The sequence below is a fragment of the Silene latifolia genome, chromosome X (assembly GCF_048544455.1).
Source record: "Silene latifolia isolate original U9 population chromosome X, ASM4854445v1, whole genome shotgun sequence".
NCBI lineage: Eukaryota > Viridiplantae > Streptophyta > Magnoliopsida > Caryophyllales > Caryophyllaceae > Silene > Silene latifolia.
This window is the reverse complement of record NC_133537.1, coordinates 341,056,072-341,071,084: the sequence shown is the minus strand read 5'-3', so window position 1 is coordinate 341,071,084 and position 15,013 is coordinate 341,056,072. Positions and strand designations below refer to the sequence as shown.

At 34.2% G+C, this 15,013-nt stretch overlaps 2 protein-coding genes across 2 annotated transcripts; one reads left to right on the top strand and one right to left on the bottom strand.

Annotated features, from left to right (window-relative positions):
• The first annotated feature begins 369 nt into the window (after positions 1-369).
• LOC141621059 (uncharacterized) lies at positions 370-4,504 on the top strand. Its single transcript, XM_074437776.1, has 3 exons — positions 370-400; positions 3,505-3,737; positions 3,779-4,504. Exons 1-3 carry the CDS (start codon positions 370-372, stop codon positions 4,502-4,504), a joined length of 990 nt encoding a protein of 329 aa, XP_074293877.1.
• Positions 4,505-13,616: 9,112 nt separating this feature from the next.
• LOC141621058 (F-box/kelch-repeat protein At3g23880-like) lies at positions 13,617-14,729 on the bottom strand. The gene has a single exon (XM_074437775.1). The coding sequence runs from the start codon at positions 14,727-14,729 to the stop codon at positions 13,617-13,619; it is 1,113 nt and encodes a 370-aa protein (XP_074293876.1).
• Between the last annotated feature and the right edge of the window lie 284 nt (positions 14,730-15,013).

The following is a 15,013-nucleotide window of genomic DNA, read 5'->3' as shown; positions in this document are numbered from 1 at the left end:
TTACCGAAAAATGAATTATTCCAAAATTAAATTTAAAGTCCCAAGTTTCTTAATTTAGATTACTCACGGATGTAAAGTTAAAACCAAGTTTAAAAATTAAGGCAGGTGTTCATTTAACTTGATATTTGGCACTAATATCATCAATGTGTAATTTTCAAGCTAAAATATTGGGTTCTTAATTTAAAATAAGTAGAGTTCAACCCTAAAATGCCTAATTTTACGTTAAAATTAAAGTTCATAAAGTAAAGTATTAAGTTTACAACTTCTAATTGGAAGTTTACAAAATGATATTCAAGCTATACTTTGAGCAAATTGTAAGCGTAAACTAAGCTTCTTATTACTTCTTACTAATTTTATAACCGTACAAAAATGTATGGGCCCGTTGCAGCCGGTGATGGCGGTAATAGCAATGGATTTCTTAAGCACTCAGTGTAGATGAAATATTACCGAATCCAAAAATTTCAAAGGGCAAATGAAAATGAACATCGTCAATAACGTGGTTATAGCGCAGGAATGTCTTATAATGTCCGGTAGCAGGGTTCCAAAGAGTAAACGAATCTAACTCCTCAAGATTATCCTGTTCCAATTACCGACTAGATGACATGGATAAGATTGTTCATCAGCAAGAAAATTAATGTCTAGTTGTACCAAATAACTCATTATTTTTTTGAATTCATCGTAATATAGCAAGAATATCTCGCGTTCATCATGTGAAGAATGTAATATCGTCTCAAGCTTCTCAAACCGAGTCAAGCACATAACCGCCCAAAACGAGTTAAACCGTGACTCCTTGGATTCTCTCCTATTATCTCTAAGTTGTTAATAATCTTAGTCAAATGTAATCCTAACTTCTTGTTTGTTAGCTTAAGAATAGGTAACTTAGTTCATGTAGTTCTAGTATAATACTAACCTCTTGTTATTTACCCAATTAATTATAATCATAATTTATAACTCAGTCTGATACCATGTAAAAAATGAGTTTAAAGTATTGAAATTTGTGGATATATAAAATATAATTGGATTTAAACTCTCAAATGTTGTTGTCGTAAAAAAAAAAAGTCTCAAATGCTTAATGTCTAAAAGAACAAAATAAAACGTCTACATAAGGGCGGCCTCCAAGAAAGAAACAAGCATACAAGGTTTTCCACAGCACTAGAACTTGACTCAACTGAGCAGGAACTAGCCATGGCCCATGAGCTAGAAAGTACACATCACTTTTTCAACAATAAATCTTGCCGGACGGTTTTAAATAAGACGAACTAAATATCACTATTTTCCTTATAGAATGTTCTTATTTAATGATAAAATATTATAATTAAAGTTGCATTTTTTCCCTTGAAAATAATGGTAATATTTTATGAGAAAATAGTAATATTTTATCTTAAAATACATTTAAGCTCCGTTTGGCACGACACTTCAGGTAGCTTATTTGACCAAAGTAGCTTATTTTACCAAAATTTCAGCTACCTGATTTTTTTGCAAGTGTTTGGCCAATAGCTTATTTGGTCAAATAAGGTACCTGAAATGAAATGCTATCTCAGGTAGCATTTGAGAAATTATGTACCTGAAATGACTTATTTTCCATTTTGTACCCCTTTATTCTATAATATTAAATCATTTTCATATCCTTTTACGTCATTTTACCAAAATCAGCTACCTTTTCAGCTAGTTTGGCAAACACATTTTTATATAATCGCTATTTATCATCGGCTCCTAATTTTCACTACCTTATCGCTAGCTTTTTCAGTTTCGATTAGCTTTTTATGTTTCAAATTACCTTTTAGGTTTCAAATTTCCTTTTCGTAATTTTGTCAAACAGAGCCTTAGTCCGTTTTATTTCGGACGAAAAGTAACCGATCTAAAAAAAATCAACACAAATTCTTGTTTGTGACGGCACATATCCGTCACTCTTGAGTGACGGATACCATTTTACCTCACAAAGTACCCACTTTTTCTCTCTCTGCAACACTATTCATGTGGTCCCCTTTCTCCACTAACCCATTTTGTTACCATTTCCACTCACAAAATATTCGGCACAAATGGTAACCCGTCACAAGGGAGACCAATTGAAAAAAAAGAATGTGCGCTTTTTCAAAACTGGGTGGGGCACCCACACGGGGTCTGCCAAGTGCCAATGCACTACAGGTATCAGACTATCAGGCAGTTGCCCCACCTTGCAAATGGTCATGAAATCAATTATAGAGCCATAGAGGCAGTTGAAGAATTTATACTCGAAAGCCTTGGACCCGTTAAAGGTTAAACTTACCATTATTCGTCTGCCAATCTATAAACCTGATTACTATTCCCCTCAATAAAACGTCTACAATATTTTTGTAATACTATACTTGTAATCCATTCAAACTCAAACCTGACTGTTTTTTTGCCCCGAAATGTTATTTTCCGACTCTGCCAATGCTCCCCTTATGCTTCATTACTAATTGATTCTTGTCCATGGTTACAGTTCGACAATGGTGTTCGAAGGAGTTTAGGTCAAGTCGAATCGCATCTTAACTCTGGGGAAAATAATAAAATATGGTAACATAGTATCAAGACTCATATCACTCAATGTAATGTCACTCTTATATGGATCTGTACATCTCAATCGGTATAATAATTTGGTCAATTTGGACTATATAGTTTTAAATCTCGGTTTTCAAAAAGTTTAAATTGATAATTAACAATCGAACTACATAGTATTAAATTTCAGTTTTGTTAATGTTTAAGTCAAGAATTAGCGGTCCAAAAATATAATGATTGACTAAGGTGATATTTTTGGGTACAAAGAACCAAACTGATAGTGCCCTACATACAAACATGTGAAATGGTAATATCGAAACTCAATATCAGGATCGGCCCTGAGGGCTGTTTGGAGGGTGAATGGATAGCGCCCAACCCTGAAAGGGCCCCAATGGCAAAACTAGAAGTCTAATATGTAAACTGTAGCCCGAGGTCTTTTCTCAGTTAGAATTGTTACAGGTAGAATTCACAATTAAAAAAGTAGTCTAGTGATTAAGCATCCTACCAAATTTTTGGAGGTCTCATATTCTATTCTTCCTAGTTGCTTACTCGGGTGATTTTATAAATCAAACTTTGGTTCATGTTCGATCCATAGGTCGCGGACCAAAGACAAAAATGATTTACATTAACGTACAGGCCTTTCAACTCATATCAACACCAGTACACCACGAACCCACACTCTCACAAAAGTTATCACAACCTCAGTTCGACATTAACGTATGTGTCTTGTTTGTTATATACTATGTCGATGAACAAAAATAATATCTAGACGGGTATTATCTGTCGTAAGCTTAAGATAGATTAAATACATACCACACAAAAACATCCCACTTATTATCTAGGAAAACTAGTTTAAACCCGTGCAGATTATAACTAGGATTCAAAACTCTCTTCTTCATTGGGCCAACACCTTCCTCTCTTATGCTGGTAGGATACAGATTCTTAACTCTGTTATCTTTGGACTGGCTAATTTCTGGTGTGCTACAGCCTTGCTCCCCAAGACTATTCTGAAAAGGATTAATAAACTTTGCAAAGATTATTTCTGGAATGTTGAGCCTGATAGAAGGAAACTTGTTTTCCATTCTTGGAACAGCATCTGCAGACCTAGAGAAGAAGAAGGATTTAATATCAAAGAACTGCTCTCTTGGAATAAAGCACTCCTGGCTAAATGGCTATGGATGCTTGACCATGATTCTGTAGGGAGCTGGGCTCAGCTCAGTGTAATAGAGCCTACAATTTCCCTGCTAGTTCCATTTAGCAGCTGGGCATTAAAGATAGATACCCTGAGAGTTTGTGCAGCATTATAAAAGTGAAGGATGAAATCTTGGCTAGGACTGGTTCCATTTCTGCTGGCATAGTAGCTGTGACAAGTTGGTATAAACATGGTAAATTCAGAGTTGCCTTGGCTTATGACTGGTTCAGATCCCATGGCCCTCCTGTTTCCTGGTTTAAAGCTCTCCAAGGCCCAGCTATTTTACCTAAGCACAATGTTACTGCTGCCCTTGCTGCGCTAAGGAAGCTACCTATTGTGGATCTCCTCATCAGTAGAGGCCTGATTCTGGTTAACAGATGCACTCTTTGTAAGCAGATGGCTGAGATTCACATGCATCTCTTTTTCAGATGCCTCTACTCTCAACAGGTCTCGCAGGGACTGGTGCATTGGATGGCTTTACCTACTCGAAGTAATGATCTAGCCACTGAACTCAACTGGATGGTGCATTCTAAGGGCAGATATCACTGGAAACATAATTGGAGGAGATGTTGTTTAGCTGCTACTATCTCCTATATTTGGCAACAACGTAATGGTAGAATCTTCAGTGGAAAGGAAACACAACCTGCTGCTCTTCTTGAGCAAATAAAAAATGTTGTCAAGATTAGGTTACTAGCTTGTATGTCTCATACTTGTATTGAACTTGATAGCTTGGTTCCTTTGTGCCCTTTTAGGGTGCTAGTGGATAGTCTTTGTAAGTTTTTATCCTCTTTTTAATAAAAGGAGGTATATCTTTTTGCAACAAAAATAAAATAATAATAATAATAATAATAATAATAATAATAATAATAATAATAATAATAATAATAATAATAATAATAATTGATGGGGCATATTCTGCACCCGCTGACCGAGTCAACATATTGAGCAAGGTCAAAGATATCCAAAGCAAGTCAACACCTTGGACAGCCTAGCCGACGCAGCCTGTCGGCCTGTCACTTGGGTCTCGGCTAGGACAACTAGCCAGCCGGGATACATATCCGCGTACTCATATCCAAGACCCCTCGGCCGGCCTGCCATGGGTCCATCGGCCGAGGGTAGAACGGTCTTTCCACCTGCTAGCCACTTGGCCACTTGGCCACTACGTGACAAAAGGTGAAAGTCTATAAATACTCCTCAACCCTCATTGAGGAAAGGATCCGAAATATAACCTAAACCACTCATAATCTGGTATAAACTCCCTTATCTCTCTACAACATACTTTGCCAAGTATCACACAACTTAATCCCTTTAAGTTTACTGACTTGAGCGTCGGAGTGAGTACGCTCGGTACCAAGCCGAGCCCTCAGTTTGTTCATTGTTTCAGGAGAGGCCGAAAGGAAGAGTCAAGCAAAGTCATCATTCAACAAGCTCACGTGGTAACAACACTGCTCCGTAATCACACCCGGAACAATAATAATAATAATAATAATAATAATAAGACTTAGCTTATATTTTTACTAGACTTAGCTTTGCTGTTGCTAAAGGTGTGGGAGCCCAGATTGTCTCTCGGCTCCCCACCAATTTCATGTAAACCTTTTATTTTTATTATAATGAAAGCTGCGCGCATTTTATAAAAAAAAAAAAAAAAAAAAAAAATAATAATAATAATAATAATACCAGCGTCGCCACCCAGAGTTACATGGCGACATCTGCTGGTGCAACAAGGGGAATAGGGACAAGTAGGCCTAGATCAAGCACATCTACGGACTCTAATGTTGGAGGAGTTTCTGAGAAAGGTTATATGACGAGATCTTCAAGTGCTGGTGCAACAAGAGGAAGAGGGATTAAAAGGCCAAGTTCAAGCACATATTAGAGGTGATCATGGGCCGGGCCTTTCTAACAAAAACGACCCATTTGTGTGGGCCGGACTGGACCGGGCCAAATGTGTGGGCTTATTTGGCAAGCCCAAACCCGGACCTTATGCGCTAATTTGGGCTTTTGGGCCTAAATGGGCTTTTCGGGGCCTAAAATTTACGACTTATATTAGAAAATAATTAGCATAATAGCTTCAATTACTACTTTAAAAACATACGTAGTTTATAAAATTGTACAAAATATGATGAAATGCTCTCCAAAATAAAATAAAGACAAACACCCCCACTTTAGAATGCTTAATTATGCATTCGTGATATGATTTATGTTATATACACATTGTTTTATAAATCTAAAATAATATACTTGAATTTTTAAAAAGTTGTTTATAACTTCAACACTATTTTAATAGGTTTTATAAAAAAAATATTCATTTATTAATAAATATTGGCCGGGCCGGGCCAAAATTTGGGCCGAATGCTTGGCCCAAACCCGGCCCAAAAATATGTTGGGCCTTTTTAGGCCAGCCCATGGGCTTTTTTGGGCCAAAACAAAAGGCCCAAGCCCTTCTAAAAACGGGTCGGGCCGGGTAGGGCCAATGGGCTTGGGCCATTTGATCAGCTCTAGCACATATATGGACTCTAATGGTGGAGGAGTTGCTGAGGAAGGTGCTAGTACAACAAGAGGAAAGGGTACAAAAAGGACAAGATCAACCCTGTCTAAGGATTCTAACGCTACAGGAGATATTAAGGAGGTTGTTTCGCGACATCTTCAAGTGCTACTGCAACAAGAGGAAGAGGGACAAAAAGGACAAGATCAAGCCTGTCTAAGGAAGACGAGGATATCAGGTTGATCACGAAGAACAAAGACTGCACTTTCAACGTGAAGGGTTCATATAAGGATGATATAAACTGGTTGACCGGAAAAGGTACACCCGGCGGGATTAAGATCGAAAAGAAGATTCATTGGCAAGGCAAAATTGTCTCTACTCGAATGTATTATCTAGCTAAGTAGGCTTTGTGGTTTTTACATCTAAGGTGGCTGTTTGAAAGTCGTCTTTGTAGGTTGTTGGATTAGTGGGTCTGTACTCAATTACCTATTTATTAATGAAAGATCCCTTGCATTTCTGCAAAAAAAAATAAAAATAAAAATAAAAATAATAATAATAATAACAACACCAACAATAATCGTGATAAAACACTAATAAACGTAACAATATTCGTGACAAAATATTAATAATCCGTGGCAAACGTGTAGTAACTGTGAAAAATATATGTTAACGATATATTTTGGCAATATAGATATTGATTAATAAACTAATCATAAACTACAATTATTGTTATTATCTCTACTTTTCTTATGCTTAGTCCATAATCTGAGCTTTATAAAGCATAACTCGAGCTTATACTTACAAATTACGAGCTTTATTTGAAAGAATCTGAGCTCCATTATAAAAAAATATTGAACTTAAAAATTGTAATGAAACTCAAAAATAATATATGTAAGCTCAATTAGATTTTAATGTTTGACATAAAAAAATTAAAATATAAATGAAAAATTTTAAAAGCTCGAAAAAAATACACAAAAACTCATTTAGAATTATTATGGTTGTAAAATGCGTTCAAAATACCCTTATATGTAAGCTCCACAACTTTTTACACCACAAACCAAAAGTACAAAAGTTGATTAGAGTATCTAGATCATATGATTTTTCAAAAATATTCATATTAGAGTGTCAGAAGAGCACAAGCTGTTTAAATCAAAGGAACCAAACTTGAGAAAATTTTCCCATTTTAAGCATTTGTATCTGAAAAAAGCAGCAAGCAGCTGCAAGTTAACCAAACCAAACAGATTGACGGCAACTCAGCGAGAAGGTGGTGGCAATTAAGTTTAAGCAAGTCACATGATTCCAATTTTTATAGCAAAAATTACAGATTGCAGATTGCAGATTGTGTGTAATGATTAGTCTGTATTATTGTTGTTTCTAATTAATCGTGTTTCGAAGAACTGTTTTCGTCTTTCTTAATATTAATCGTGTTTCGAACTGTTTTCGTCTTTCTTTATAAGTAAGTGTAGTAGTAGTAGTCTACATTACATTATTGTTCGTTCTTTCTAAATATGTTAACTACTCAAGTGCTTGTATTAGAGACAATTATTTTCAGACGACACAACACACTTCTTTGATGATTTAATTTGACTATAAAAGAGATCGAGCAAACCATTGTTAAACAACTTCATCTTCCTTTTGTTTCCTAAACACAAAAAATATGAATTATTTAATCTCTCTGATTTTCTTCACTCTGTTTCTTATACCAACCAATTCATGTGGCGACGACTGTAACATTCCTATTGTTCTACCTCCTCCTCCTTCGCCATCACTACCACCCTTCACAGACTGCCCACCACCACCACCACTACCATTCTTCCCACTTACACCCCCACCCCCACCCTTCATTCTTTCCTCCCGACCACCACCTTGCCACTTTTTCAGAGGCGCATGTATCCCTAAGCCCGTTGACGAGTCGCCCGACAAGACTCCCGACGACCCTGCTTTGAACAAGCTAAGCCTCAACCTCGCTCAGTGGCTCGTTATTGGGTCTCTTCTAGGTACCCTTTCTCTCGGGCTGACTATCCTCTCGATAAAATGCGGTTTCAAGATCATCATCAATTCAAATTGTTTCCAAAAACATTTACATATAACTTATCCCAATTCGTCTAATGTCTAGGGGTTTAGGTTATTTTCTAGCTTAATTACTCTAGTCTTTATCTATATATAAAAGAGAGTTTTTTCGAGCGATTTTAGAGCGTCCACATCATCAAAAATTAATTTAGGAAAGTTTCATAAATAATATTTTTCACATAAAAAATAAAGTGGAGCATCTTTTTATTATTATAATATCTATATTTCCTATTTTATATTAATGAGAAGTTTCTAATTTTTATATAAAAACCTTGACATTTCATTTAGCAAAAAAATATCGTTATAAAAATTATGAAAATAATATAATTAGATTCGTGATAAAAAATGTTTTCATTAGAGTATAGAGTTCATATGATTTGCACATATTAAAGATGGTGCACTTCTTAATATGTTATATGTCCCACATTGAAAAACAATGTTAGTGTACTGTGGTGATTATAATACTTATAAATTATAGAATTGTCCCACATCGAAAGATTAACATAAGGTGAGTCATTCTATGATTATAAATAGGAGTCATCATTGGAACGTATATACCAACCAAAAACCTTTTGAGTCTCTTAAGTATTGTTTTGGAGAGATCTTAAGGGTTTATATCATTATCTTCACAGTATGATATATATATTTTATATTATGTATTATATTCAAGTGATGTTTATAATCTTTATATGAAAACTTATACATCTCATTTCCGAAAAAAGTATTATAAAAAAAATTATGAAAATTATACTCGTATTATAATAGATTTTTGGTAAAAGAAATGCTAGCATTAGAATATAGTATCATATTATTTGCATATATTTTTAATTATGGTAAATAATTAAAAACAAACGTACAAATATTAATAAATAGTACTCTCTTCATTTAAGACAAAATACAACATTTTCATTTACACACTTGTTAAGACACAAATTACAACATAAATATCTTTAAGTTTACATTATAAAAAATTTAAAAATTTGATATTCCCATTGTACTTTATAGGTGAATCAAATAAGATTCCATATGACCATATTTTGTCTTACATATTGCAAGGATTCGTAAAGATTCTATTCGTTCATGAATAGTGTAAAAAAGGAATGTTGTATTTGTTCTTGAATAGAGGGAGTATAGTATTTGCTCATTATTATTAACCCGGATTAGATGTCGAATTATGTGCGAAAAAGATGGTGTATTTCTAAGTATGTTATTTGTCCACATTGAAAAATATGTTGGTGTGGTGAATATATTACGTATAAATAATAGAATTGTCTCACATCGAAAGTTTAGCATAAGGTGAGTGATCATATGATTATAAATAGAAGGCATCCTTAGAACCTAAATACCAACCCATAACCTTATGAGTCTCTTAAGCATTGTCTTGGAGAGCTCTTAAGAGTTTATATCATTATCTCCACGGTATGATATATATTTTATATTATGTCCAAGTGATATTTTTAATTTTTATATAAAAACTTATACATCTCATTTAGCAAAAAAGCAACATAATTTTTTTTTTTTGAAAAATTATATAATTTGATTCGTGGTAAATAAATGCTAGCATTAGAATATAGTGTCATAATATTTGCACATATTTTAATTATGATAAGAAGTTAAAAAAAAATGTACTATATGAATATTAATAAATAGTATAGTATTTGCTTATTATTATTAAACTGGGTTATATGTCGAATTACGTGCGAAAAAGATGGTGTATTTCTAAGTATATTGTTTGTTCCACATTGAAAAATAATATAGGTATGGTAAATATACTATATATAAATAGTTGAATTGTCCCATATTAGAAGATTATCATGAGGTGACGTATCACATGAGTATAATTAGAAGTTATATTTGAAACTCAGGGGTATCAACCCAAAATATTTTGAATCGCTTAAATATTATCTTAGAGAGTTCTTATAAGAGTTTATATTAACGGCAAACCTTAGTTACAACAATACCATACAAATATTAATCGCGTAGATATTTATAAAAGCGATTATATATTACTATATTAGTGACATTATAATGTTTATTTTAAGACAATCGATAGTATAATAACTTTATTTAAGACAAAATCATAATTAAAAAATAAAATAGGTGCTAAATATACATAAATTGGTTATTAATGTGTCATATATAATGATAATCTCTGCACTAAAATAGAAAATTTATGAATAATAATATAATCGAGTGTTGCATAAAAGGATCTTGAATCCACAAACAAATCAATAATGAGTTTTTTTACTTTGATAAATAGTAGAATTAAATCTTTTTAACTTTCAAATATAGGTAATTATTATGCCTTATTACATTTGAGTAACTAAAATACATCATAATTTTTAACCATTAATCAAAATCGCACCAGAAAAAAGAAAATATTTTGCATTTGTTTATACATTTTATTGCTCCCTCAATTACATTTTAAAAGTTGTGTTAGGAAAAAAAATGTAATTTAAATCATATCATTTGTACATATTTTAATTATGACAAAAAAATGGAAAAAAACGTACGAATATAAATAGATAGTATAGTATTTTCTCATTATTAAATCGGGTTGGATATCGAAATAGGTGCAAAAAAGATGGTGTACTTTTTCGTGTGTTATTTGTCCCACAATGAAAAATAATGTACGTGTGGTAAATATACTACATATAAATAGTTGAATTGTTCCACGTCAGAAAATTATCATAAGGTGAGGTGATCCTAAAAATTAATTTAGGAAAGTATCATAAATATTTTTTGATGTGACAAATAAAGTGGAGAATCTTTTAATTATTATAAGGGTAATTTGATAACTTATACCTTCAATAAGTCATTTTTTCAAATATTATACCTAAGATAACTTTCTGTCAAACCTTATACCAAAAATCCTATTTTTTTCCAAACTCAATACCAAATCTCACGAATTGACCAATTTACCCTTACTAATTACTCATAACCACCCTTTGGCCACCCCATTAACCCATCCCTACCATATTAACCTATTAACCCCCGACATCCACCACATCACCTTATCACCTCATCCCCCATACGATACCACCACTGGTGTAAGGTTGTCCCGGCGAGTGCAATCCCGTCTTTGCAAGGTTGTGAGGTATGGGTGTTTAACGAGGGGTTCGCTTAGGACGACCCGCCGGCGGGAGGGTACTTGGCAGCAGTGGTGATGATTTCAGGGGGAGGAGGTGGGTCGTTGCGGTGGTGGTTAGGTGTTTGTGGTGGAAGTGAGAGTTTAAGGATTAATGTTGTGGGGAAATGGTAGTGATGGGTAAGTTAGTAAGGCTAAAATCGTCTTTTTATGTCTTTATTTGAGATTTGGTATTGAGTTTGGAAAAAAATAGGATTTTTGGTATAAGTTTTGACAGAAAGTTATCCGAGGTATAATATTTGAAAAATTGACTTATTTAAGGTATAAGTTATCAAATTAACCTTATTATAATTTTAATTATATATACTATATTCAAATGATGTTTCTAATTTTTATATAAAAATTTTTACATTTCATTTGGCAAAAAAATATCGTTAAGAAAGTTATGAAAATAACATAATTTGATTTGTGGTAAAAATGTTATCATTAGCGTATAGATTTCATATAATTTGTACATATATAAAATTGTGTACTTCTTAGTATGCTACATGTCCCACATTGAAAAATACTGTAGGATTATATTATAAAATAATAGAATTGTTTCACATCAAAAGATTAACATAAGATGTGGTTGTCTTATGATTATAAATATGAGGAATCCTTGGAACTTAGGTAACAACCCAACAGTTATTACTATTTACTTATGTACAGTTTTATTTATTTCCGTCTGTTTAATCTCTCGATCATTTGTTCGTATTATATAGTACTCTGATCCCTTGTTTGGTATTTTATTCTTAGTTGTTAATTTGGTTTAATTGTCTCTTTTATTTCGTGTTTTATTTTAATTCTACCCTTGTGCTAATTGTTTAATTGGTGACGCGAATTATTAACTTTATAATAGTCTAGTTTGTTAACGATTTCAATTGTTATATTTATCAAACACGATAACAATTTCATATTTTATTTTCTAATGAGACTTTCGACCACAATCAATTGTCGTTTTGGATATCCAATTCTTCGTCATCGCTGCATTGTCGTTTTTAATAGTCTAGTTTGTTAACACGGCGTTAGCCTTGATTTTTCTCATACAATGCAGTAATTTATTCAAATGTTTCACTGAGCTATCTTATATTGTTGCATATTAATGTTCTAAATCGACGATCCAACAGCAGACAACACAAATACACACTTGCTCCCACCTCTCTTTCGAGAAATCAAGGGTAGTAGGGTACGATGGAGTAAAGAACAATACACATTTCTTCAACCCATCGTATTTGTTTTAACTTTTACCACCCTGCACACAGTGAACAACACTATACTACTGATGCAGCAATTGATCTCAGGACTCGGTTTCACGACATTACCAGATGGCTTACTCGGATATAGACTGCTCGGAAAAAGGTATGCTATATCATAGAAAAATTTAAATAAGAACAGTTCATCCGTCTAGAATCAGGCTATATACAGAGAAGATGATATCCTACTTCTGGATAGAGTTGGTGTCTTACCTACAATTATAACACCTAGGGGCTCCGCCAAACCGGAGAGTGATGCTAGCTTAAATGCTTGCCACTTGCTGCAGCACATCAACAAACGGATCTTATCACACTAGATACAGGAAATTCAGAAACTCGACATTGTTGCACATTTTTGATCTTTGACCATCTTTTAGATCATTGTCATCAGTTTGAGGCTCGAGGACATTTCCACAAACTCTTATTTCTCCATAATTGACCATTAACAGCATTAAAAAATGGCAGTCACTAATTTTTTTGCTACCCAATAATTCATAATTGACCATTAACAACATTTCCACAAACTGTTATTTCCATTGAACTCGGCCTTGCTTCCGCCAACTAACTACTTTGTACCAGGAGACGATGCAATGCAAGAGCCCAATTTTTATGTCATATACAAAGAATATAACAAAGACAGTCTTGAGAAACTAAGGAAGAGGGAAGCCTGATCAAGCTTGGACAAAAAAAAAATTAAGAATATGAATTGATGTACGATGCAAGCAGTAATGTTCATCACGCGATTACACACGAACAAGCTTTTTACCGCGAAACAGATTACAACAACTGAAATGAACCAGAATGTTGAAAAATAAAAAAACAGTAGCAGCAACATCTTCAGTAACAGTTTAGATTTATTCAGAATGTTAATTCACAGGAAGAACGCCATCAAAACTCGTACCAAAACACTTCTGTAAGGATGGTGCAGTGCTGTATCAACTGCGAATTTTGAATGACACGATCCTTTCCGATCTAAAAGGAGATGAGACTCTCAACATACTTATTTGCCAGTCTCTGAATCTCATCATCACAATCAATCCCGCTTTTCAAATAATCAGTATCCTTCTCATTAGGATCGATTAATTTGAGTTGTCCTGAATGCTGCACCAAATACTTGCCATTTTCAGTGAAATCAATAACAGGCGCGAGTCTGCAATCAATAGAGAACACTTTCATCCAAGTTTTTGTACCGCCTCGTTGCTTCAACAGCCAAACATCAGAAACAAGATTCCTGCCTTTACTACAGCACAATGACAAACACCCTTTCATTTTAAAGATTTGATCCACCTTACTGTAGTTACATAGCCACGGAACTTTTTGAACCTTATTCATTCGTTCACGGACTAAGTTAAAACCGATTATACCAACCAAGACCCTGGTGTCTTGATTTCCGAAAGGCCAGTACAAGGTATCATTGATACACACAGCACGGTTATCAGCCAATGAACGCGAGTAGTAAGTCCCGTCTAAATCCTTTATCCTTCCCCATGTCCCAGTTTTCAGCGAGAACACGTACCAGTAACCATAATCATCATGTCGCTCGCTCAAATACATAACAACAATTTTATAATCATCGGTAGATGAAACATAACCGAACCCAAAAAATTCAAAAGGCGAAAAATAATTAACATCGTCAGTGACGTTGTTAAAGCGTTGGAATGTCCTATAATGTCTGGTAGCAGGATTCCAAAGAGTAAACGAATCTAATTCCTCGAGATACCAACACAAGATCCCGTTCCAAGAACCGACTAAGTGACAAAGATAAGATTGTTCAGTAAGAAACTTGATGTCTGGTTGTACCAAATTAGTAACTGTTTTCTTGGATTCATTATAAGATAGTAAGAATATCTTGCGTTCATCATCGACATGAAACAGAAGAAATTTAGGGGACGAAGACGAGAATTGTAAATGGGATTTACGAAAGTTGGTAGTGGTTATTGCAGAACACCAGGTTTTGCATACGGTTTTGAAGCGAAGCAGGGATTTTACAGGAAGTCTTGGCAAAATGTCCATAATAATTAGATCGCGAGGCAAGATTTCGAGTTTGTTGTTCGTATTCCTACTAGATAATTTAGCTTTCTTCATATTGGATATTATCGAAATTGACGATCGAAATTAGTTATGAAAATTCTTGGGTTTATGGATAGTTGGATATAAATAAAACCTCAAAAGAAACAAGACTGAAAATGATGAAGACGGAACAGACGACAAATAATGAGACGTATAATAATAGAAAGAAGTGGCGCAATAAAAGAAGAGTAATGCTAAATCCCGCCTATATTAGAGCAAGTTTTCGTCCATGTGGCAACGATTTAACCGCTACTCCCTCACCATTCGAGGTAGATCTGTACTCGGGCCGGGCCGGGCTC

Excerpts from the sequence above, each read along its gene's own strand:
- LOC141621058 (XM_074437775.1), bottom strand. The coding sequence starts at position 14,729 with ATGAAGAAAGCTAAATTATCTAGTAGGAATACGAACAACAAACTCGAA.
- LOC141621059 (XM_074437776.1), top strand. The coding sequence starts at position 370 with ATGTATGGGCCCGTTGCAGCCGGTGATGGCG. Across the intron at positions 401-3,504 it reads CGTTGCAGCCGGTGATGGCG|CCTTGCTCCCCAAGACTATT; the intron begins GTAATAGCAATG and ends GGTGTGCTACAG. Across the intron at positions 3,738-3,778 it reads GGAGCTGGGCTCAGCTCAGT|CTGGGCATTAAAGATAGATA; the intron begins GTAATAGAGCCT and ends TCCATTTAGCAG.